Source organism: Physeter macrocephalus, chromosome 14 (assembly GCF_002837175.3).
Source record: "Physeter macrocephalus isolate SW-GA chromosome 14, ASM283717v5, whole genome shotgun sequence".
Classification (NCBI taxonomy): Eukaryota; Metazoa; Chordata; class Mammalia; order Artiodactyla; family Physeteridae; genus Physeter; species Physeter macrocephalus.
Window position 1 is genome coordinate 87,901,066 of NC_041227.1, and position 24,716 is coordinate 87,925,781.

At 49.0% G+C, this 24,716-nt stretch overlaps 2 protein-coding genes across 3 annotated transcripts in view; one reads left to right on the forward strand and one right to left on the reverse strand.

Annotated features, from left to right (window-relative positions):
* The window catches only part of USP43 (ubiquitin specific peptidase 43), a 104,407-nt gene that overhangs the window by 18,784 nt on the left and 60,907 nt on the right, over window positions 1–24,716 (reverse strand). The gene's annotated exons all lie outside the window — the stretch shown is intronic.
* Window positions 1,639–18,991, forward strand: DHRS7C (dehydrogenase/reductase 7C). 2 transcript variants are annotated; one of them, XM_007104351.2, is made up of 7 exons: window positions 1,639–1,769; window positions 1,990–2,149; window positions 10,344–10,456; window positions 12,673–12,886; window positions 14,559–14,651; window positions 17,574–17,729; window positions 18,732–18,991. In XM_007104351.2, exons 2-7 carry the CDS (start codon window positions 1,996–1,998, stop codon window positions 18,938–18,940), a joined length of 939 nt encoding a protein of 312 aa, XP_007104413.1. In that variant the 5' UTR covers window positions 1,639–1,769; window positions 1,990–1,995; the 3' UTR covers window positions 18,941–18,991. The 2 variants fall into 2 exon arrangements, with proteins under 2 accessions (XP_007104413.1, XP_028354709.1); XM_028498908.1 differs by having other exon boundaries at window positions 12,676–12,886.

Sequence of the window (24,716 nt, forward strand, 5' to 3'; positions counted from 1 at the left end):
TGCAGTTTCTCTGTCCCCACCTCCAGTGTACTGTTCCTTGCCCCGCCTCCTGGTCCTTACCACACAAAATAGGACATTGTTATGATCTGTCTTCTGGTTTTTGATGGTTTGAGTACTTGAACTGAATTTTGGCTATTTATGTCTCTCCATGTCTTTTGTTTTTTTAATATAGATGATTTACAATATCGCATTAGTTTCAGGTATACAGCACAGTGATTCAGTTGTGGGTTTTTTTGTTGTTGCTGTTGTTTTTTGCAGATTCTATCTCATTATAGGTTGTTACAAGATATCGAATATAATTCCCCGTGCTATGCAGTAAATCCTCGTTGCTTATCTATTTTATGTATGGTAGTTTGTATCTGTTAAACTCATACTCCTAATTTGTCCCTCCCCCCCCTCCTTTGGTAATCACAAGTTTGTTTTCTAGGATTGTAAATCTGTATTGTACATACATTCACTTGTATTATTTTTAAATTCCACATATAAGCGGTATCATATGGTATGGGTCTTTGTCTGACTTAATTTCACTAAGCATAATAATCTCTAGGTCCAGCCATGTTGCTGCAAATGGCAATGGTTCTCTCTCTCTCTATATCACATATTCTTAAGCCAGTCGCCTGTTAATGGGCACTTGGCTTGTTTCCACGTCTTGGCTATTGTAATAGTAATATTGTAATTTACTATTGTAAATAGTGCTGCTATGAATCTTGGGGTGCGTGTATCTTTTCGAACTAGTGTTTTCATTTTTTTCTAGAAATATACCCAGGAGTGGGATTGCTGGATCATATGGCAGCTCTATTTTTAGTTTTTTAAGGAACCTCCATACTGTTTTCCATAGTAGCTACTACCTCTCCATTTCTAATCCTACTGAGTTTCCTTAAGTAATTAAAGTATTTGACATTTGGGATACATTCTTAGTGTTCTCAATCACTGAAGATAACAAGGGTGATCTTCTCAGACTCTGTTGTTGAGATATTTCTCAACATTTCTCGCCTGAGAAATGAGGGGATTGGAATATCTGGGGTTGCAAACTCACAGTCTAAGGGCCAAAATCGGTCTGCAGACATGATCTCTTTTGCCTCCAGGGGGGTTTCTAGAAATTTTGAAATGCAAAGCCCTCAGCTGGGGCAGTATATTATTTTGTTCTCCCAACAGTCCTGCAACATGAGACTGTTGTGCCCATTTTAGAGGTGAGGAGGCTAAGGCTCAGAAATGTGGAAGCACTTGACTAAAGAGGAACAGCTCCAAACTGCTCTTTCCCATCGTTCATGTCACACTTCCAAGTGTTTCATTCTGCCAACAGGCTCCATTCCGTTTAACAGATTTTCTGTGCTTTTCACCCCCAACCGGAAAGGAAAGGCCAGATGGCTCACTGCCACACCGGTCTGAGCTACATGGAAGCCACCTGATAGGAGGGTTAGAGGAAGAGAAGGCGAGGGTGTTCGTGCTGAAATCCCAGGTCCCAATCCCTAACGCCCAGCCCCAAACTGCAGAGGAATCTCTAATAGTGAGGCACCTGGGAGAGCTTTAAAAGGCTTGGCAGGAAGTCTGAAATCAGACCCGGCCAGCATGTGTTCCTGAATATCAGAAGAGACACTATATTTACCCCGAAAGCCCTTTAGTGCACAGAGAGCTATAAATAGCCATTAGGGCCCAAGCAAGTGGCCTTAACACATGGCTTTCCTTCCAAAAATGCAGACCCATTTTAATTAAATTTGTAATTAACCTCTGGGAGGGCAGGCCGGATTCCATTTGCTTCTGGAGACACCGTGAGTAATTTTCTCTTCGTTGACCATTTGGGGATTAGCGTGCTGGCCAGGTGTTCTAGGAAGCAGCCCTCTGGGAGCGTGCACAAAGCCTCTGGCTCCCTGGACAGCGGGCTCCGGGCTTGGGGCGTGAGTGCGCGTGGCAGCCTTCGGCCTCCCCCCGCCCCGTGTCCCGATCAGAGTCTCTCTGCAAAGCGGATTCCTTCTTCCTGTTTTCCTGCAGCACAAGATGGGGATCCCAGCTCTCCTCATGCTGCCTCTGCTGCTCTTGGGAATCAGCGGCCTCCTTTTCATCTACCAGGAGGTGTCCAATCTGTGGTCCAAGTCAGCCGTGCAGAACAAGGTGGTGGTCATCACTGATGCCGTCTCAGGACTGGGCAAGGGTAAGCGAGCTTTGCCCCCTCTCGTGCCCACTCCTGCCCTGAAGGATGAGAGGCAACAGGGTGGCGTGTGGGTGAGCCCGCTGGGCAGGACGGGGGTGGATCGAGGCTGTGTTCTCTCCCAGCATCTGTCATGAACCAGCAAGTGTCTTCTTTCTTGGAGGCTGCAGCTTTCTCGCCTGAGAAATGAGGGGATTGGAATATCTGGGGTTGCAAACTCACAGTCTAAGGGCCAAAATCGGTCTGCAAACATGATCTCTTTTGCCTCCAGGGGGGTTTCTAGAAATTTTGAAATGCAAAGCCCTCAGCTGGGGCAGTGAACTGGTGATGAGGCCAAACTTGGGGGTGGGGTTGAAGTCCTGGCTCCACCACGTACCAGCTGGTGAGGCACTGCTCAGCCTTGGGTTTCTCATCTGAAAGCAAGGATACTAATACTTTCTGCCTCATAATGCTGTTGTGATGAATAAACGAATTAATAGACGGAAAGCACTTAGAACAGTGCCTGGAACTAGAGTGGGCACCTCTCAAGTGTTAGCAACGGTGATAATTATGCAGAACGTGCAAACACCAGTGTGCCACACACCCCACTAATCCCTATTGTCTCACACTCCGCCTGATTCTCTCAACCACATCACCTCCTGGCCTTGAAGGCATTTACGTTTGCAACTCCGGAATTAGATGGTCTCAGAGGGCCCTTCTGCTGGTGGCATGTGTGACATAAGAGATAGTAAATGCCCTTAGGTTTTTAAGATTCTCTCTCATCCCTAACAGTGGTAGTGCAGCCCCATGTGTCACATAGTTTGGGTATCATTTTTGCTGTTGTTTTTGTTATTTTTAATCAAATGTCGAACCCACCAGGCAAACACTCATTAGGTCACTCAACCAGTATCTGTTGAGTCCTCTACATCCTGAAATGAGCACTGCCCCTTCCAAAGAGGCCCGCTGGTGGGCTGGGCACCCACTCCCATGGTGCTACCATTACGAGAACATTTGTAACCTCCCATCCGGGAATTCTCTCAGATTCTCCTTCCCCTGGGCACCCCAACAGCAGCCCATCTGCATGCTTCAAGAATGGGTTCCATTTCAGTGCGTGATCTACCTGGGTTCACCACATGAGATAAAAAAGAAAGAGTAAGGCAGTAAAACTAGGTAAAACTAGTGGCCCCTATGTGGGTCCCAGAAGCAGTTCCCAAGGAGGATATCCAGCATCCCTAGACTCCATACTCACAAGGGACAGGGGGACACAAATTCCATCTTCCACAGGGACAAACCAGGCACACACGTTTGCCAGTCAGACCAGACACAAGACAACAGGGAGGAGTGGGTGCCCTGGGGAAATGGTGCAAAGACACCCACCCAGAGACATGCAGGGTCAGTCTTTGGGGAAGACCGTTCTTCAAGCAGAACACGCCCATCTAGCATCAGGACAGCCGCCAACCCGAGACCCCTTCATCACCTTCGTTCCCCGGCACCTCAACTGCTCCTCCCTTTTGGACGGTCCCTAAGGCGCTGGTTTCTGGGTCCCACGGCTCCTCACAGAAATACACTACCGTTAGTGGCGTATCTGGGTATCTCTCGTTTGGCCCAGGGCACGGACTCTCTTGGTGAATGATCCACGGGGTGTGTGAAAGGCACGTGCTGCTCTTGAATGAAGTGAGTCACAAATGTCGATTAGATCCTGTTGGTTGAGAAGGCTGTTCTGTAACTGTCCTGACTTTCTGTCTTACTAGACAGGACTTCTATCTATTGCTGAGAGATGTATATTTGGTTTAGTAGTCTTGTTTATTTATTTTTAAAAGTCTCATTCTATCATAAGCAAACACTGTACAAATCAGGCACGGTTTTTCCCCTTTAAACGTTTCTGAAATTGAGCTAATCGTCTCTCCTTGCTTATTTATTTTTAAAAGTCTCATTCTATCATAAGCAAACACTGTACAAATCAGGTGCCCAGGAAACATATCTCCTGAGCACAATGGCATTTTCAGAGGAATACGGTCTAGTCTCTGCCATGACTAGTGTCCCTGCTCTCTTTCTCTGTCTCTTACGGACTCACCCTAGAAAGAAAATGCAAAGCAGAAAAAAATAAAGTCCGAGTGTTTAGAAGTAGCTTGAGGAGCTGGGCATGGGTGACCTTCAATAAACGCTTATAGCCACAACATGCTGCTGACCACAGCGATCCTGGGTTCAAAGTGCTCCGTTTCTCAGGTCCAAGGCAAGAAAAAAGTGAGGGCACCAAGCGGATGATGTAGGCTACACACAGCCCACAGTACCTGCCCAGCCCCACAGAACCTGACCGAACTCAGTGGGTAGCTCTGGACAGCATCAAGGAGCCCAGTTCCAAGCTCTCTCCTAGGGAAACCAGACAGATAGAGATCAGGACTTCTAAACCTCACCCCAAACCCACACAATTCGGCCAAGTCAGGGATGGGTCACCTTGGACCCGCTGTGTCTGCAGCAAGAGTGACTCTCAAAACACTTAACCGCTGTACTTGAACCGCTTCAGAGACCACAGACCCTGCCTATGTTTCATCACCTCTAAGATGCACGGTTTTTCCCCTTTAAACGTTTCTGAAATTGAGCTAATCGTCTCTCGGTCAATGGCATCTTACAGTTGTCACGGGCCATCCTTGTGCATTTTAATGTCTGTGAAATCAGAAAGCCTCTTGCAGGCAGGTGGCATCTTAGGTTTGAGGGACTATGGAAGTAAGGGCTCCATGTATTAATATGTTTGCTGAGTGAAAAAGAACGAGCCCGGCGCCCACGTGCTTGATACAAGATATAGGTTGTGCTGAGCTGATAAAGAATAAGATAAGAACACCTGGGTATTATACCTAATGCCTGGCCTTGGCGGAAAGGACCCATCTGGGAGCGTGCCTTTGGGCTGCACCAAAGCAGTGACGCACCACTGGGCTCCAGCCTCCCGGGTCCACCTGGCAAAGGTGAGGTGTCAGCAGAGAAGGGGGGGAAATGGGTGATGGTAACAAACACGCACGGCTGCCTCTCCTAAGGAGGTCAAGGCCACGGGTTTGGTCTGGCTCCTGGCCACAGACCCTCACGCCGCCCCGGTGGCCAGCCTGTAAGAGCGCCCGGCATCAGGGACGGTAGAGCCCAACCTGCTCCTCTGTCAGCAGCGGAACGAGGGACCCAAAGGGAATGTCAGCACTTGGGGTCCCTCCTGGCTTCACCACTCACCAGCGGTGGGGTGGTGGGTGACGCCGCTCCGCTCACTGAACCACGCCCCTCTGCTTTGTGAAACACGACCTCGGCGAATGCCCACACCCAGCGCAGCTGCTACCGCCACTCAGAATTACAGAATTACAGCCCAAACGCGCGGAGGCTAGGACCAAAAACACACCCAGAAGCCCACCCACTCGGGAACTCTTCATCTGTTTGCTTCCAGCAGCTTTATGATGCTGAGATGTTTAAGCATCAGGGGGCAAGCACACATGGGGGGGGGCATAGGGAGACAGCCCACCCCGGTCTCTCATGCAGAAGGGAAAGTCTTCCTTTGCATCTTGATTTTTAAAAAAAGAAAATCAGATAGTCTCGTAGCTTTTCTGATTACTATTAGATTATACCAAACCCTTTGGCCACGATAAATTCCCAAACATAGCTTTGATTCAGAAACTGCGGTGCCCGGTCCAATACATTGATAAACGTGTCCGTTTTCGTTGAAGTTCAAGTTTCCTTCTCCCTTCCCATACCTGCCCCCACTAGGGCGAGTTGCCGGCCAGTTTGCTGCTCTTCTGACCCCTCTGGGGGCGGAGGGGCAGGAAGGAGAGGAGAGGAGGAAGACAGGAAAAATTCTCAGCTGACTGACACTCTTAGAAGCCGGCCATGCCTGGCGCACAGTTAAAACCGAGTGGATTCTTTCTCTCATGGGCTCTATTGTGGGTCGTTCAGAGGCGCCCCCTGGGATATTCACCTGCACTTGCCGCGCGGCGGGTGCACTGCCCTTGCGCAGTCCCCTGGTTCGGGGCAGCGTGCTGCACGTACGCCCTGTGTTAGAGCCCCAATGCCCTTCTCAGAGGTCTTCTTGGGCAGGATTCAAGAGCTCCCAGCCAGCTCATGATTCACCTCTGGTCCAGGTGGTTGTGGTGGATGGGAGGGTCCTTCAGGAAAGAGACCAAGCTCCGGGGCAGCCCCAGCTCTCCTCCCCCTGCTCTGGGATAGTTGGCGACGCCCACCAGATTTTCCAGGTGCAACTCAGACGTCACTCCGGGCTCCCGGCTGCGGGCAACTCACAGTGTGTGTTCAAATGGTCCATCTCTTCTCTCGAGCGTGGAGATAAGGGGCAAAAACTCACCTAACAGTGTTCTCTCCACAAACACCCTCTTTCCAAGTCCCCTCTCTCCTCTGCCTTATCCGTTTGCATCCTATTAGGAGTAAAGGGTATTCATGAAACAGGGTTTCAGTAATTTTCTTTGAAAATCTGCATCTTGGACTGTCACTTTGGAATTTTACATCTGATCCTGGAAATTCCAATTTTAAATCTTCTCACATAATCATAGGTGCAATTTAACAACCAATAACACACACACACAGAGTCAAGTGTTATGGCACTGTGTTAGACGCACTGTTTGAATCTTTTTTAAAAAACTTACTATATTGTGAGATTTCCACATCAGTAGACCCATTTCTGCAACATCTGTTTTAAAGCCTTTGAAATAACTGATATATAGATACACCATCATCTACCTAACCAACATCTCCAACTCTTTATTATTATGACATTGAGATAAATAATATTTTAACTATTCCATGCAGACATTCATAATTATCTCCTTAGAATAAATGCCCATAAATAAAATAACTAGGCCATGCTTACTTTTAAGGATTCTTTTAATTTTTCTTCTAAAAGACTGTAGCAATTTACACTACAACCAGCAGTGAATATGTGATTATTACCAATTTTGTTTTGATTGTCATCTTCTAATTTGCATTTCTTTATTATTGGCATTGAACTTCTATCTTTTGTGTATTAGCTCTTTGTGTTTTTATGAATTGCTTACACATCTCACTAGCCAATTTCTTTATTAGGGCCTTTATTGATTTACAAGAGTTCTTTGTGGATTAAATAAATTACCCCTTTTCCAACATATGTATTACAAATAGGTTTCCTCAACTTATCTCCCTCTTAATTTTTATTTATGTTTTCTTCTGTAAGGAAGGTTTTTTTTTTAAGGATAAAAACCTGTAAATAATTTGTATTATTTCTTCCTTCAGTGCTGTGCTTAAAAGATCTTTCCCCAAAGCAATATATCTCTATTTTCTTCTAGGTCTTTTATGGTTCTATTTTTACATTTAGTTATTTAATACATTTGGTATATTGTACCTAGATTTTTTCCCTCTCAAATAGTTATCCAGTGGGCCAAAAACCTCTTTTAAATAATATGTTCTTTTCCCGCTGATTCAACGTGCTAATTTTACCATATGCTAAATTCTTATGAATACTCGGCTCTATTTTTTTTTTTATAAATTTATTTATTTTTTTACTTTTGGCTGCGTTGGGTCTTCATTGCTGCGCGCGGGCTTCCTCTAGTTAAGGCGAGCGGGGGCTACTCTTCGTTGCGGCACGCAGGCTTCTCATTGCAGTGCAGTAGTTGTGGCTCGCAGGCTCTAGGGCGCAGGCTCAGTGGTTGTGGCGCACGGGCTTAGTTGCTCCGCGGCATGTGGGATCTTCCCAGACCAGGGCTCGAACCCACGTCCCCTGCATTGGCAGGCGGATTCTTAACCACTGTGCCACCAGGGAAGCCCACTTGGCTCTATTTTAAATCCGTATTTCTATCTATAGTGGAAACACTAACGATGCTTTCATCTCTGCCGCTTTTAATATATTTTAATAACTGACAGTCCACTCCCATTATTGTTTATCAAAATGTTCTTTGGTTTCTTGCATACTTATTATTCCAAGTAAAGTTTGTAAGTTATTCCAAATAAAGTTTAGGATCTTTCGGTCACTTTCCAAGACATGTTGGGATCTTGATTTACTGCATCAAATTCACTTGGAGATGGATTGACATCTGTATTGAATTTTGCCAGCCAGAATCAGCAGGGACAGCCCTTTTCTCAACAAAACACCTACATTTAGAGAAATCTTCCATTCTCTATGATCCTAACAATTCAAGGTGACATTGTTCACACAGTTATTTCTTTTTTATAAATTTTATTTATGTGTTTATTTATAGCTGCGTTGGGTCTTTGTTGCTGTGCGCGGGCTTTTCTCTAGTTGCAGTGAGAGGGGGCTGCTCTTTGTTGTGGTGCGCGGGCTTCTCATTGCAGTGGCTTCTCTTGCTGCAGAGCACGGGCTCTAGGCGCGCGGGCTTCAGTAGTTGTGGCATGAAGGCTCAGTAGTTGTGGCTCGCAGGCTCTAGAGCGCAGGCTCAGTAGTTGTGGCGCACGCGCTTAGTTGCTCCGTGGCATGTGGGATCTTCCCAGACTAGGGCTTGAACCCGTGTCCCCTGCATTGGCAGGCTGATTCTTAACCACTGCGCCACCAGGGAAGTCCCACACAGTTAGTTCTTGATTCAAGTTTCCCTCTGTCAGCAGAACTAACCACAGCTTCCCCCGACCACATCTGTTTCTAGACCTCACTGAGACCTCCCCTCCCTAGAGCCTTCTCCTTTCCTTCTCTATCAGCCCCTCCTGCCTTCACTCCCGCTCCCATCTGGCTTAGACTGAATGGTCCAGCATATCAATTGCTCCCTCTCCAATACCACAATTCCCCTGCCCACAATGCCCACTTATCAAACCCCTGCCAACTGTCCTGTCCAGCTGGCCCCCTTCTCTCCACCTGCTCCAGCTGCTGAGACTTGCAGGAGAAAATCACACAAACATAAGATCATTTAGAGCCATGGCACACAGGATTTCCAGCCCCTAGTGGGCACGCAGTGCTGCCCAACTACCCTTTGGCATCCCCAGGCAGCCCGGGTCACCAGTGCTTGGTGTAGAAATGGGAGAGTAACAGCTACTCCCCTGTAGCAGGTGTTGTTGGCGCCCCTCCTAGATTCCCGTACCTGGCCAGTTCATCCATCCCCAGGTCCTATGAGTGTTGGTAGCCATGGCTCATAGACTTGCCCTCTGCCAGTGGACACCCTTTGTACCCACCCCTGGAGGGAGGCAGCACACCATCAGTGACTGGTTGACACACGTGTACAAAAGACAGTCCCCTTGCATCCAGGTGGGACAGTCTTGCAGCTGGGTTTACAGTCCAGAGCCTTCCTTGGGTCCAGCCAAAGCTAGACTTTATCCTTCCCCTTCACCTACCCCATGTCCTGAATCCCTGACAGATTTTCCCTGAAGAGTACTCCCTGAATTAATCCTGGTCTCCTGAATCCCTGTCTTAGATTCTGCTTTTAGGGAACCCATCCTAAGAAACTGCTGCATGGGATGACTGTGAGAATTAAATGAGCTAATATATGTAAATCCCTTTCAATAGCTACTCAAGCAAGTAAACTGTCAAAATCTGTTAGCATTTATTGTTCTTAGATATCATTGTTATTGCCACATAAGAATACTTGTATCTACCAACTACTTCCCAGTTAAGAACATTGGGTGAGGGACTTCCCTGGCAGGCCAGTGCTTAAGACTCCACACTTCCACTGCAGGGGGCACGGGTTCAATCCCTGGTTGGGGAACTAAGATCCTGCAGGCTGCGCGGTATGGCCAAAAAAAAAAAAAAAAAAGAACACTGGGACATTGGGTGAGTCCAAAAATCGTCCAGAGTAAAACTTACTAGACAGCAGGCAGGTTTCCTTTCTTAATAAAAAGGACCCTGTCTGGAGTACTGACCCACAGAGAAAATGTGGAGGAAACTAGTGACATTTGGTCTGAAAAAACATGGCAGCTGTCTCCAATATCTTCAGATTGAGATATATTTAGAGCTGTGCTTCTGGGGGTCTTGTGTGATGGAGTCATCTTTCTGTCCAGTTTAAGAAAGAATGTCCTAATAATCAGAACTACCCAATGGAGGAGGGGTTATTTCACACCCCTGTGAGATGCCCTTCACAGGAGGCAACCACGCTGAGGCTGGAAACCAGAAGAAATTCCAGAGGAAGTTGAATGCAATGACCTCTAAAGGAACTCATGGCTCTAAGGCTTTTGAATTCTTTGAATCCTTGAATTTGTAAGAAAGAGGAGCTCCTCATCAGTGGTTTCACCCACAGTGTGTCCTGTCCTCCGTCCTTCTTGCCCTCAGAGTGTGCTCGGGTGTTCCATGCCGGCGGGGCCAGGCTGGTGCTGTGCGGAAAGAACTGGGAGAGGCTTCAGAGTCTATACGATGCCCTGATCAGTGTGGCTGACCCCAGCAAGGTAAGGCCTTCTGGCAGCCGCGTGGGCAACCCCTGGACACCTTAGCCTTCGTTGCTTGTTACAGAGCAGCTTTTTCGGTGAAATTTGGGTGAAATTTTGCTTTGGGGAAATGTAATTTTTTTAATGTATTTTTAAAAATTTAATTTTATTTATTTTTGGCTGCGTTGGGTCTTCGTTGCTGCACGTGGGCTTTCTCTAGTTGCGGCGAGCGGGGGCTACTCTTCGTTGCGGTGTGCGGGCTTCTCATTGTGGTGGCTTCTCTTGTTGCAGAGCACGGGCTCTAGATGCGCGGGCTTCAGTAGTTGTGGCTTGCGGGCTCTAGAGCACAGGCTCAGTAGTTGTGGCGCAGGGGCTTAGTTGCTCCAAGGCATGTGGGATCTTCCTGGATCGGGGATTGAACCCATGTCCCCTGCATTGGCAGGTGGATTCTTAACCACTGCGCCACCAGGGAAGTCCTGGGGAAACATAATCTTGACACAGGTAAGTCTGCCAACTTGGGGGTTGGCTCATTTTGACCCCTCATCGTGCCTCTAGCCTCTGAGCCTCCCCCCCACCCCACCATTCTATTTAAGTCAGACTCAAAGAGGATCCAGAAACTATGGTATGTCACAGATATGGGCTCTGTTTATAAACATTCATGGCTGATTTTTAAAATAATACTTCAAATAATATTTCCTTCAAAGAGGGAGTTCCCTGGCAGTCCGGTGGTTAGGACTTGGCGCTTTCACTGCCATGGCCCAGGTTCAATCCCTGGTCAGGGAACTAAGATCCTGCAAGCCAAAAAAAAAAAAAAAATTTTCCTTCAAAGAAATCAGGGAAGTGAAGCCCCCTTCCATGAAGTTACACAGGGGGTGAACACATTTCAATGCAGCTGGGGTTTTCAAAGCATTTCTGGAGCATTGTTTAAGAAATTGCCTTCAGGGGCTTCCCTGGTGGCATAGTGGTTAAGAATCCGCCTGCCGATGCAGGGGACACGGGTTCAAGCCCTGGTCCGGGAAGATCCCACATGCCGCAGAGCAACAAAGCCCGTGTGCCACAACTACTGAGCCCGCGTGCCACAACTACTGAAGCTCGCACGCCTAGAGCCGGTGCTCTGCAACAAGAGAAGCCACCGCAATGAGAAGCCCACACACCAGAACAAAGAGTAGCCCCCGCTTGCCGCAACTAGAGAAAGCCTGTGCACAGCAACGAAGACCCAACGCAGCCAAAAATAAATAAATAAATGAATTTATTTGAAAAAAAGAAAAGGACGTTGCCTTCAGAGAGTTCTCTTCAGGATTTTTTTTTTAAAATCTTTTCCCTTGATGTTGAATTTGATTTTGGAAATAGCCAAAAATCATTCAGAACTAACTCTGGTATTTGAGGAGATGGAGCAACCAGGATAACACAACATACTCCAAGGTATGTTTCTTGGGATCTTATTAGGTATTGGTTATTAAGTAGTAAAAACAAGGTTCTGAAGTCAATTGTGTGGGAAATACTGAGTTAGGCCAAGCTTGTCTGACTAATTTCTTTACTGCAGGACTTTTCAGAGCCTTTGCTATGCAAATGTGCACTGTGTTATCTCCAAGAAGAACATATGACAGTCTGTATTTCCTAAGCAAATTTGACCAGGGAACCTTTTTTTAAGGCCGTATCTCAGGGCTAGTGTTTGCCAAACACCGGGATTGCATTTACCATACGGTAACATCAATTTTTCCATCTGTATCCCTTCTAACCCATGAGAATCTTGACGATATCAAATGTTTAGGGCTGAACACAAATGCCTGGCACATAGATGGTGCTCCAAAAAAATTGTGTTGACTGTATGATTTTGGCCAAAAATTAAATGTGGCTACAAAGTACTGGGCAGATTCTCTTGTGGCTTGGAAGCCAGTTTGAAAGCTATTTCCAAAAAGGAGCTCAGAAGTGTTATAAGAAATGACATCACCAGCAGAATCAATGCATGGCCTCCACTTGGATTTCTCAGGTCTGACCCCTTGACCAGAAGTTCAGACTTATGACTGCATTTAGGAATGTTGTTGTTGCTCTGGTCCCCAAGGATGCATTTTCTCCATCAATTTCCTTCCTCCCAGAGTCACCTCTGCTTCTTCCTCATCATTTGTTTGTAGTCATTCCACGAGCTCTGAGTTTCAAAAGGGGTGGCTCTTAGATTGAAGGGTCCCAAGGTCTGCGGGGATGTACCCACATGTGCCTTGACTCTCTCATTGGTCCAGCAGACATTCACCCCAAAGCTGGTCCTCTTGGATCTCTCGGACATCAGCTGCATCCAGGATGTGGCCAAAGAGGTCCTGGATTGCTATGGCTGCGTGGATATCCTCATCAACAATGCCAGCATGAAGGTGAAGGGGCAGGCCCATAAGATCTCTCTGGAACTCGACAAAAAGATCATGGATGCCAATTACTTTGGACCCATCACACTGACCAAAGGTCTCGTGAGTTTGACCTTCCCACTGGCTGCTACAGAGAGCTCTGTTATATTTCCAGACAGTCACCCAATTCTGGATGGAGCCTCCAGCCCCTCTTTCAGAAAAATCCCTGCTTATCTGGTGAAAGCTTTCAGCATCTGACTGTAAATGTTGACGAAAGAAAAGGGATTGTGGAAGTCTCTGACTGGTATATTCCAACCTGCCGCTCCATTAAGCCCCCTCCCCAAGCCCTGCCCTTTTCTCCTCTTTTCTTACTCACATCCGTGGCTCCCCTCTAATCCCATTCCACATCTCTGGACCACTGCCTTCATCCCCTGCAAATCTTTTACTATATCGACCTCGTGGTAGATCTGCTCCTAATCATGAGAGTTGTTGGTCCAAGGTTGCAAAAGAGTTTATCTGCAAGAGACCCAGAATACTGTCAATCCCTTTGCAGAAACAGGAAGGCAGGAGGATGTCTCCCTTTTAAAGGTCAAATGGTGGTTCCTGTGTGGAGATTTCTAAGGGTCAAGTTCAAATGCAGATCTGAAGCTGGGGTTAGGGGTGTTGCTAGAGATGACATGGAATAGAACCAAAAGTTGAAGCCCTCCTCCCACCCCAAATAAAGTTTATCAGAGCAGAAGTACAAAAGGGAGAATATAAGCATGGAGAATGTCTACATGTAGAGAGTAGTGTGTTTGGCAAAGGCTGAGAAAGCATGATCTTAGAGCTGCCTTCTCTACGGCCAGAATCTCCATGATAATGGGATTCTGAGAGCTGTGACAGCTGAAGGGAAAAAAGCACTGGGAGCAGGAAGATGACCCCCCAGAGCTTCTAAGATGATGCCCCAGAGATTACAGTTTCCTCCAGCCCAGTCGCCGTGGACACACCAAGCAGGCCAGCCAAGGTGCGTCCTTCACTGAACCTCTGAGAGCTCAGGTTCCCTGGCACCACGACGAGGAAAGCAAACTTCAGTCTTCTGATATTTTTTTGCCATCTCCCTATTCAATCTGTGCTACTATTACTCCATATCTTTTTCTAAATTTCCTCAGTTGTAAATTAATTCAATTCAGGAGGAAATCTTCACCATAAATTAAAAACCCCCTTCCCTCTCCATCAATACAAGAAAACCTGAAATCAGAACAAAGTAGTAAGTTCTCCCAAGACAAAGGGCTGAGGTCTTTCCTCTCTTTTTTTAAAAAAGATTAGCACATGCAAGAGAAGTATTAAAGACCCACTGGAACCAACTTTCCTACTGGAAGCAATAGGACAATTGAAAAGGGATTACCTTTCTCACTATTGAAATCTGTGTCACTCCATGCACATGGATGGGTCATTTAAAATCACCCAGGGACTCCCCTGGGGGTCCACTGGTTAGGACTCTGCACTTCCACTGAAGAGGGCCTGGGTTCGATCCCTGGTCAGGGAACTAAGATCCTGCATGCCACATGCAGTGAGGCCAAAAAAATTAAATAATAAAATAAAATAAAATAACCCAGCAATTCCCCAGTCGAGCCCAGCCCACTCTTAGGAAACACTGGCTAAGTGGTAACCAGGGTCCCTTCCATCTGTGTCCCACTGTAATCTGTCAGGGAGGTAGAGGAGCCCTCTGTGATGAGGGGAAGGGCTCTGCCTGACGTCGCCTGGCTCAGCCTCAGATTTGTAACCGTGATCCTTTGTCCTGTGCTTTCCAGCCCTGCTCGCCAACATGATCTCCCGGAGGACAGGACAAATTGTGTTAGTGAATGACATCCAAGGGAAGCTTGGAATCCCATTTCGTACAGCCTGTAAGTTGCTAAGACAAACGTGTTTCGTCCCATGTTATGTGTCTTATAAGACAAGAGATGTGTGTCTAGGACTGGGCATGGGGTTACACTGGGGAAGAGGGTCCAGAGATGAAAGCGTCTGTTGGCTTTTCTTTCATCTCTTCAGCTCCTATTTTTGACCATCTACAGCACACAGGTGACTATGGGAGATAAAGATAAGCCCTCCCCTCAGCCCCCAGAAGCTCACGTCTCACAAGCGGTCAGGACACGTCCTGGCTGGAAACGATCAATGCCAGATCAAGGTCACGCTCCTGACATGGGTGCACAGCCCCAGCTCAGATGCCCCCTTCTCTGTAAAGATGCCCCTGGAGAGACAGGAACGATGACAACTGGGAAAGAAAGGAGGGGTGCACATCCCTAAAGGGGAGAGGGATGGAGACGTTCTGAGGAAGGAGGAAGGAGAAAAGGAAAGGGACACAATTCCAGGGGAGGCGAGGGAAAGAATTCCAAAGGTGAGACTCCTCTAAAAAGTCCAAGGAGGAGAGGGACTTCTTGGTGTATGTTCCTGGGACCCAACTGGGAGAATTCTGGAGACATTCCCACCTCCCGTAAGGTAGGATGTGGGAGGGTGGGGGAACATGTCTCATACGTTTCCTTATGGCCCAAAGTACCATGCACGAAACCGGAGCTGGGTAAGTAAGTGTCTGGTGGGTAGAAAGGTGAGAGGGAGAGAAGAATGAAGAAAGGGTGGGGGGGGGTGGCCTGATGTAGTCCTCTGGGGCCACCACAACAAAATACCTCAGGGACTTCCCTGGTGGCACCGTGGTTAAGACTCCCCGCTCCCAATGCAGGGGGCCCGGGTTCAATCCCTGGTCAGGGAACTAGATCCCACGTGCATGACACAACTAAGGGTTCGCAGGCCACAACTAAGGAGTCGGTGAGCCACAACTAAGGAGACCACCTGCCACAACTAAGACCTGGTACAACCAAATAAATAAATAAATATTAAAAAAAAAAAAAAAAAGACCAGGTGGCTTAAACAACAGAAATGTATTTTCTCACAGCTCTGCAGGCTGGAAGTCCAAGATCAAAGTGTGGGCAGGCTTGATGTTTCCCGAGGCCTCTCTCCATGGCTTGCTGATGGCCTGCTCCCCGGGTCCTCACATGGTCTTTGTGTGAGGGCACCCCTGCCGTCTCCTGCTCTTCTTATAAGGACACCAGTCCGATTGGATTAAGGCACCACCCTAACAGCCTCATTTTAACTTAATTACCTTTTAAAGGCCCTTATCTCAAAATACAGCCACAATCTGAGGTACTGGGGTTAGGACTTCAACATATGAATTTGGGGGTGGGATACAATTCAGCCCATCATATCCCCCTAATAGCGTTTTACTTTCCTTTTCTCATTTGCATTAGTTAGGTTAAGCCGACGGTGCTGTAAAGACCTTTATTCCTCCTCCATATAACTGTCTAAATGGGATGGCCCAGCTCAGCGGGCATCACTGTGTCTCACGGTCACTCGGGGGCCCAGAATCGTGCCAAGTCACAGGTTTGCCAGCATTTTCCACGTGGTCAAAGCTAGTTCCCACCCCACGTGGGTTCTGGCCGGCAAGAAGAGGGCGTCGTGCCCATACAGCACTGCTCACATCCTGTTGTCGAGAAGCCAGTCACATGCTTACCCCCTCGCTGCAAGGGATGCTGGGAATTGCAGTCCGCCTGTGGGCCCAGGATGGGGAGAAAAATAGAGTTGGGTCCGCACAGGGCAGCCTTTGCCACGTACCTCATTCCGTCTCTGCCCCAGCCCATCTAGAACCTCACCACTATTCCTCCTACTCACAAACATACACGTCATTTTCAGCAGGTGGATTACTTTCCACTTGCTCGCTGCCTTCATTCATTCAACAAACAGCAATCGAAGGCCTAGAACCAGGTGCTGGGGACACAGACAGCAGGGACATGATACAATGTGGCGTGGGCAACACAACTGGTCCTTTGGCCTCGAACTAACATGGAACCCAATGCACTGCTTTCCTTGGAACATTTCTTTTTTTTTTTTTTAAACTTATTTATTTATTTTTGGTTGCATTGGGTCTTCATTGCTGCCCATGGGCTTTCTCTAGTTGCGGAGAGCGGGGCCTACTCCTGGTTGTGATGCATAGGCTTCTCACTGTGCGGGCTTCAGTAGTTGTGGCTCGCGGGCTCTAGAGCGCAGGCTCAGTAGTTGTGGCAGGTGGTCTCAGTAGTTGTGGCTCACGGGCTCTAGAGTACAGTCTCAGTAGTTGTGGCGCACGGGCTTAGTTGTTTCGAGGCACATGGGATCTTCCCGGACCAGGGCTCGAACCCGTGTCCCCTGAATTGGCAGGCAGATTCTTAACCACTGCGCCACCACGGAAGTCCTAGCTCCTGCATTCTTAACCCTGATGGCCTCAGGACCTTGGAGAAATCACTCTCTCAGGGAATCAGCCTTGCCGGCTGAAATGTTTTATATACATTTTCTCACTTGGATAGGGTGATATTATCCCCACTTTATTTATTTAGCCCATTTTATCGATTTTTAATTTTACTGAAGTATAGTTGATTTACAACGTTGTGTTGGTTTCTGCTGTACCGAAAAGTGACTCAGTTACACATATACATCCTCTTTTTCCATATTCTTTTCCATTATGGTTTATCACAGGATATCGAGCATGGTTCCCTGTGTATTATCAGGTAAAAATGAGTCACTTGCTCAAAGTCATACAGCGGCCAAGTGGCTAAGTTGGATTCCGTCTCATCTCTGCATCTGTCCACTGCTTCACAAGGGCTCTCTGTCCTCATCTGTGAAGTGAGGGGCAGGTGATTTGAGGCCTCTCCCAACGGAGCTTGCAGGGATGTGTGTCCCCAAGGCCCCTCCTGGGAAGCACAGCAGGACCCACGCCCACCCCCGGCTGGTTTCCCTTCCAGACGCCGCAGCCAAGCACGCGGCGCTGGGCTTCTTCGATTGCCTGCGGGCCGAGGTGGAGGAATACGACGTCATCGTCAGCACCGTGAGCCCCTCTTTCATCCGCTCCTACCACGTTCATCCAGGCCAAGGAAACTGGGAGGCCTCCATCTGGAAATGTGAGCTTTCAGAGCGAAGCCAGAGGGACAGGGGCCGCGGAGGGCTCTGGGCGGGGGGGCGGGGGGGGTCCAGGGGGGTGTGTCTGAAGCATGAGACGAGGGACGGTGGGGCCCCTGCACCCAGCTAACAGTGGGGAGGGACCCCAAAACTTAGCTCCTGAGGCACCAGGTAGATGGAATCCTAACCTGCAGTCAGCAGACCGAAGCCAGATGGGGCTCCGTCAGTCACAGGCTCTGTGACCTTGGCCACTGGGACTGCCCACCTCTGGGCCTCAGTTTCCCATGTGGAATAGCCAGGATTTGGTCTTCGAGAACTTCCTGTTCCCCTCGCCCTAGAAGGCAGCACAGAGAAACTCAGAATCTGGCCCTAACTGCCTGCATGTGAAGTTTGCCTCAGTCACATGTTAAGCAGCTCCCTTCATCTCCCTGCCTCTGTTTCCCCTTTGGAAAATTACAAATAACTTGTAGACTCATAGGGAAGACTGAAAGTTCCAGCTCATAGAGGGGTTGGAACAGCAACCAGCACACCCTGAGTGGTCTGTAAATGCACCTATGATCAGTATTCTAGAATGCTCTACACAGAGCAGCTACCCCCTGCCCGAGGCTCTATCCACACTAGGGAATCAAGATGAGTCAAGACGTGGGCAAGAGGCTCCAGGAGGCTCTGGACAGACACAGCTTCGCAACAACTGTAAACAACAGCCCCTTCACACATCCGGCACCTTCCTATCTTCTAAGCTCTTTCTCATCCCCTCCGGCGGCTCAGAACCATCCTGGGATGTTAACGGCGCAGGAAACTGCGCCTACGTTACAGATGTGGAAGCTGAGGTGCAGCGGGTAAAGCGCCTCACCAGGGCGCACGGCCAGCAGGCGGCAGAGTTGGTGCCGAGACTGGGACTCCAGAAGCGCACACCCGGCCCCACCCCGGGGGGGTGCGGGGGGCTCTGACCACACCCCTCCTCCCGAGGCTATAAGCCCTGCCCCCTCCTGGGGGCTCTTCAGTCTTTTTCAGGAGACTGACCTACGGCGTGCACCCCGTGGACGTGGCGGAGGAGGTGATGCGTACGGTGAGACGCAAGAAGCAGGAGGTCTTCCTGGCCAACCCCATCCCCAAGGCCGCCGTGTACCTCCGCACCTTCTTCCCTGAGGTTTTTTTTGCCGTGGTGGCCTGTGGGGTGAAGGAGAAACTCAACGTCCCAGAGGAGGGTTAACTGCAGGGGGCCAAAAGGGTCACCCCGCGGGGAATAAAGGCTGCAAGGGCAGTTGCGGGATCCTCCATTCTCTCAGCACCTGGGGCCCCAAACAATTCCCCAACCTGTGCACCACCTGTGGGAGATGTTCACCATCCCAGTGAGGATGGCCTGGCATTCAGCCCAGTCGCCCTGGGCCCCTGGGTGTCTCCCACGTGACTTTCCCAGGACACACTTCCAGAAGCTTCTCGACCCTACAGAGTGACAGCCCGGCAGAAAGACAGGAACCAAAACGGGTCCAACTCCCAAATACTCGCACTCCCACTGTGGCCATCAGCCTGCCCAGGACCTCAGAAAACCACCTCCATTTTACACAAGGGTGACCTGCCCTCTCTGCCCCCAACCACAAAAGCTGAACTTGGCAACTCCTTAGGGCAGCGCCGTGAAACTGAACTTTCTGGAATGATGGAAATAGTCTATCATTTGCAGTGTCTAGTATGGCAACCACTAGCCACGTATGGCTGTTGAATACCTGAAACGTGGCCTGTGCAACAGAGAAACAGAATTTTCAATTTTATTTAATTTGAATTAATTTAACGTTAAATAGCTGCATGGGGCCAGCGGTTCCCAGGTTGGCAACGCAGCAGAGCTGTAATCCTCGGTCCTGGCAGCATATCAGAATCAGCCCTTTCCCTGGATTTAATTGGTCCAAAGAGGAGCCCAGGCACAGCTGCTTAAGGTGCAACAAATCTTGAGAACTTCTGCCCCGAGGCATCCAGCTCATTCAAGCCTCTTCTTACATTCTCAAAGCAAAATTCATGTAAAACTGCCATCCTTGTTGTGGGTGGGTGTTTCTCTTAGTGTTTCTTAAACAAAACAGTTAATGATTCCTGAAATCTTGGAAAGTGTAGGGTACATTGTTTGCACTAATAATTGTACCTACTGATTCAAACTTTTCTAATATTTACAGATGAAAGAGGGTTCAAATTTCCTCCCTGAACCCAAGCCATTTACAAAATTAACACACACGGTACACGTCTGCATATATATATATATAAATAAATATATATATATCCCTGAATTTAAAAAGCAAAATGTCCAGGATCACGTGATCACCAGAGAACCCAGGCTACCTCAGGATAAGGCTGCTGGTCAGGATGCGTCACCAGAAGTTAGGAGGGACAGCTGAGGCAGGGCAGGCCTAGGGTCAGCAAGATGACCTTTTATGTTATTACTGCTGTTGGGTGTTGGGATGCTAGAGGTGCTTAGGCCAGAATGATGGAGGGTCGGTAGGGGCTGGGAGGTGGGGGACAGACAACAGCATCGGGAAAACGACTGAAATGTGATAGGTGGCCAGAGACAGAGACGGCAGCTTTGGGGCAAGAAGGGCCGGAGCCAGGGCCGCAGGCAGCCAGTCCTGGGGTCGCACCAGGGCTGGGCTCCAGGTCTAGCTTCGCCACGCCCCAGCCCCGGTCTTTGGGGCTCTGCCTCCTCTCAGGTTGGAGAGGGGCTGAGGGGACCATCCTTTGGTGGTGGGAGTAGGGGTGGACGGGCAGAGAGGGACTGCCTCTGGGAAGCATCCACACGGGCACCAAGCCGAATTCTGAGAAAGCAAAGGCTGGAATACTCCAAGGTGGGGGAAGAGCTCAGACCCCTGGGATTCCCCAGAAAAAGCCATGTTGAATGATGGCTCAGGAAGAAGGACCTTCGTGTCAGTGGGTCCCTGCAGCCAAACAGGATCAGAGACCTGCAGGCGGACGCAGCCACAGCAGGACCGAGTGGCTGGCCCCCCAAGCTCCCTTAAGTTGAACTTCCTGTCCGGGGACTTTGGTCTCCCTCTGACTGGATACCCCCTATTGCCTTTAGGATGTCCCTGTGTCCACATAGGCCCGCTGCCCTCTCAGGATGGGGCATCTCACCAGCCTAGCAAATGAGAAAACCTACAACCCTTAGGCTGAAACATATGGGAAAATTTTTTTAAGTTGTGGGGGGAAAAGCATCATGCAATAAGAGGAATGGCCACCAGGTGTCACTGTGGCTCCAAACCTATTTTATAGCTTCCTCTGAACAGAAATCCAGCACAGCAGAGCAGTAACAAGCCCACAAAACTGCATGCAATTCATCATCTCCAACGAGCATTCCCCTCCAAGATCCCATCTGGTCTTCACATCAACCCTGAGTCACTGGGACAGCCGACAAATCTATTTCACCAATGAGAAAAATGAGGGTGGTCATGCTCTGTGGGATACTCTTGGCAGAACGCGGGCAGCCTGAAGGCGGTTGGTTAGCCCCTCGGGACACAGAAGGACAGGACCTCAGAGGCCAGTGACCATCCCAGACCACAGAGTGAACCAAAACACTGACGCACCCAAGTAACTAGAAAGTCCTATTTCAGGTATAGTTAGATCTAGGCGTCCAAAGGATGCCACCAGGATTCAGGGTTTTTGTTTGTTTCTTTTGTTTGTTCTTTGTTTTGTTTTGCCATCTCTCAACAACATATTCTACTGGGTGGGCTTCATTCTCAACAGGCTCTCCCCATCTTCACGACAAGATGGACACCAATACCTCCAGGCTCACATCCTATAGACTTAGAAGCCAGATAGAAAAAGATTTCTCTTTCCCCCTAGTTCCAACACCCACCTGGTCATATAGCCATCTTGAAACCACCACGTGTGCCTGACTGCTCAAGCTTGGGCCACGTGCCCATTCCAGGGCTGGAGAGGTGGGGCAGCTCCGTCTGATGGACGGACTGGGGAGGGGGTGATTTCCCAAGAGAAAATTAAGATGCTCTTACAATGGGCTTCCCTGGTGGCACAGTGGTTGAGAATCTGCCTGCCAATGCAGGGGACACGGGTTCAATCCCTGGTCCGGGAAGATCCCACATGCCGCGGAGCAACTAAGTTCGTGTGCCACAACTACTGAGCCTGTGCTCTAGAGCCCGCGAGCCACAACTACTGAGCCCGCGTGCTGCAACTACCGAAGCCTGCGCGCCTAGAGCCCATGCTCCACAACGAGAGAAGCCACTGCAATGAGAAGCCCGCACACTGCAACGAAGAGTAGCCCCGGCTTGCCGCAACTAGAGAAAGCCCGCGTGCGGCAACGAAGACCCAACGCAGCCAAAAACAAACAAATAAATAAATAAATTTTTTTAATTAAAAAAACAGATGCTCTTACAAGAAGAAAGGGAGAACACACTTACGGGCAAAACAAGCCTTTCTTTGTAAACACTTATCTCTGGAGAAGACAAGGGAACTTCTGAGCATTTATCACCTACCTGCTACCTTACAAGGAACTTCAACACGTCACCTTATGCAATGCTCCCAGCAAGGCTCCAAGACCGATATTAATGGTTCCATTTCTACTGGTGAAGAAAACAGGCTCAGAAAGCTGGGTAGGTAATTAAGCCCAAATTACAGAGCTGGTCAATGGCAGAGCTGGGACGTGGGTGGAGATGGCTGGAGCCCTTGCAGCTGAAGATGACCAATAACCTATCAGTCCATCTTAGAACTGGGTGAGGTTTCCAAATGTAGGGTCAGATCACCCCCACCTTCCTGGTGTACCCTGGTCAACAGTGGTATTGGGGGAACTCTGGGTTGCAAAGTCAGTCAAAGAGTTTCCATTACAAAGGCTGAGGTACAGTGGGGAAGTTTGGTCTGCATTAGGTGGTGCGCTGTTGCCCAAAAGGGAAATGTCCAAGTATATAAACAGTAGAGGAATCTGGAGAATTTAGCAGATGCTTTTGGTACCCTGTGACCCTTCCCCCCACCCCCTGTCCCCAGTGTCAGCGGTAGCTATGACGGAAGGCTCCCACACCCACCAACAGCATTCCAGCTCACCTCTCCACTTCTCTGCCCTGGGGGGCTTTCTCTAAAGCCTGAGGGTCCCTTCAACCCTTGCACGTGCAGTCCTGAATTGCACAAGAGTGAACGTCCCTGGGGGGGGCACTGTTCACCCAGCAGGGGACAGGAGTTGGTGGGCAATGACCCTACCTCTCACACTTCGGAGGACAAATCTGAAGCACCTTAGAAGTGTTTTGCACACACAGCAGGTGCTATCGAAATGTTCGTTAGCTGCTACTATTACATGTTATCTTTTGCAGTAAGAGATGTAATCAAGTCAGCAGGAGCTTGGTGAACTCACCATCCCTGTGTCTGTTCATGACAGGTGGTGTCCTGCTGACAGGATCTGAAAAGCAGGATGCAGCTAGCATATACCTCTGTCTGTTCCCAGAACTGTAATTCTGTAACATGTATAGATTACGATCTCCTCTCCTCTAGACGTTCTTTCTCCTCTGGCCCTTGGAGCTTCTGACACCACCAGTATGACTTCCCAGCCCAAGATTCTGGACTTGCAAGCTCTTCCTTCCGCTAGTGGAAGAGAGTGGAGTGGAGGATAAAGCAAAGCAGCCCCAGACCTGGAGGACACGCTGGGAGTCAGGAGGGAGTTACCACCAGACCAGGGTCCAGACCTCAGGAGGAGGGAAAGGTCCAGGCAGGGTACCTGGGCTTCCAGAGGAGGATGGGAGACCATTTCTGCCACACTGAGCTAACTCAATTGCTGGCCATGCTTGTATCTGACTCAATGGCTTTCAACCTGCCTCAAACTCCAATTTACAAATGTCCGAGACCAGCTCTGCAGTTTGAGAAAAGCATCCAAGTATTTCTGCTATGCTTCCTCCTGAAACATCCTTTGACCAGATGGCCACAGAGTACACTCAGATGCACGGTCAAGGTTGGAACCACGCCTCCAATCTGGGCAGAAATCTAACCCAATCTTTTCCCATGCTGTGTTCTCCCAGCCTTCCCTACCAGGTCCCTGTAGACCGGGAAGCAACCTCAGGGAAAGGGTTACCAAGGATCTTCAGGCATCCTTGTTGAAGATGTGGGATGGCAGATATAACTACCAGCATCTATGTGTAATTGCCTCTTTCTTTTTTCTTTTTTTTTTTTTGCGGTACGCGGGCCTCTCACTGTTGTGGCCTCTCCCGTTGCGGAGCACAGGCTCCGGACGCGCAGGCTCAGCGGCCGTGTCTCACGGGACCAGCCGCTCCACGGCACGTGGGATCTTCCCGGACCGGGGCACGAACCCGTGTCCCCTGCTTCGGCAAACAGTAGCAGAGACACACCAATGAGTCATGCCATGTATATGGGGAAAAACTTAATTTTTGGAGTCGGGTGTCTTAAACAAATGGTTCCTATCAGAAAGGAAGTATTTCTAGAAAATGGACTGTTGAACTACAGACTCACCAGTAACCTGACCTGTCGAGCCCCAAGGCTGGGATCAGCCTTAGCAGCTTCCCTGTTAGAAGTGAGGGGATATTTGTTAGAAGAGCTACTGAAAAGTGTGCAAAGCTCTAGGAAACAGAGGACAGTCAACTTGAGACAGGCTGGGACCCGGGACCCTCTACTGCAGGGCTTGCACCTGGACAAACGTCTCCTCTAGCAACAGAATACAAAGAAACTAAAAGGGACTAAAAATACCTGCACGCATGCGCAGTTTAGGCAAATTATGAACAAGAAGATACAAAAAGGTCAAAACCCAGCTGCCACTTCTGAGGGGCAGGGAGGAAAAACAGGGTCCTGTGCATGATCCCTGCAACACGGCACCACCAAGGGGGTGGGCAGACCACCTGAGCCACCGCTCAGGCCTGACCCACTGATCCGCCCCCAGCCTCCCCCATTTAAGGGAGCAGCCCACCTGTTGCTTGTTTTCGCTCCCTTCTGCTGCAGCACGAGCCCCAGTAAAGCCTCGCCTGAATTCCTCCTCTGGCCTCTCATCAATTTCTATTGATTAAGGA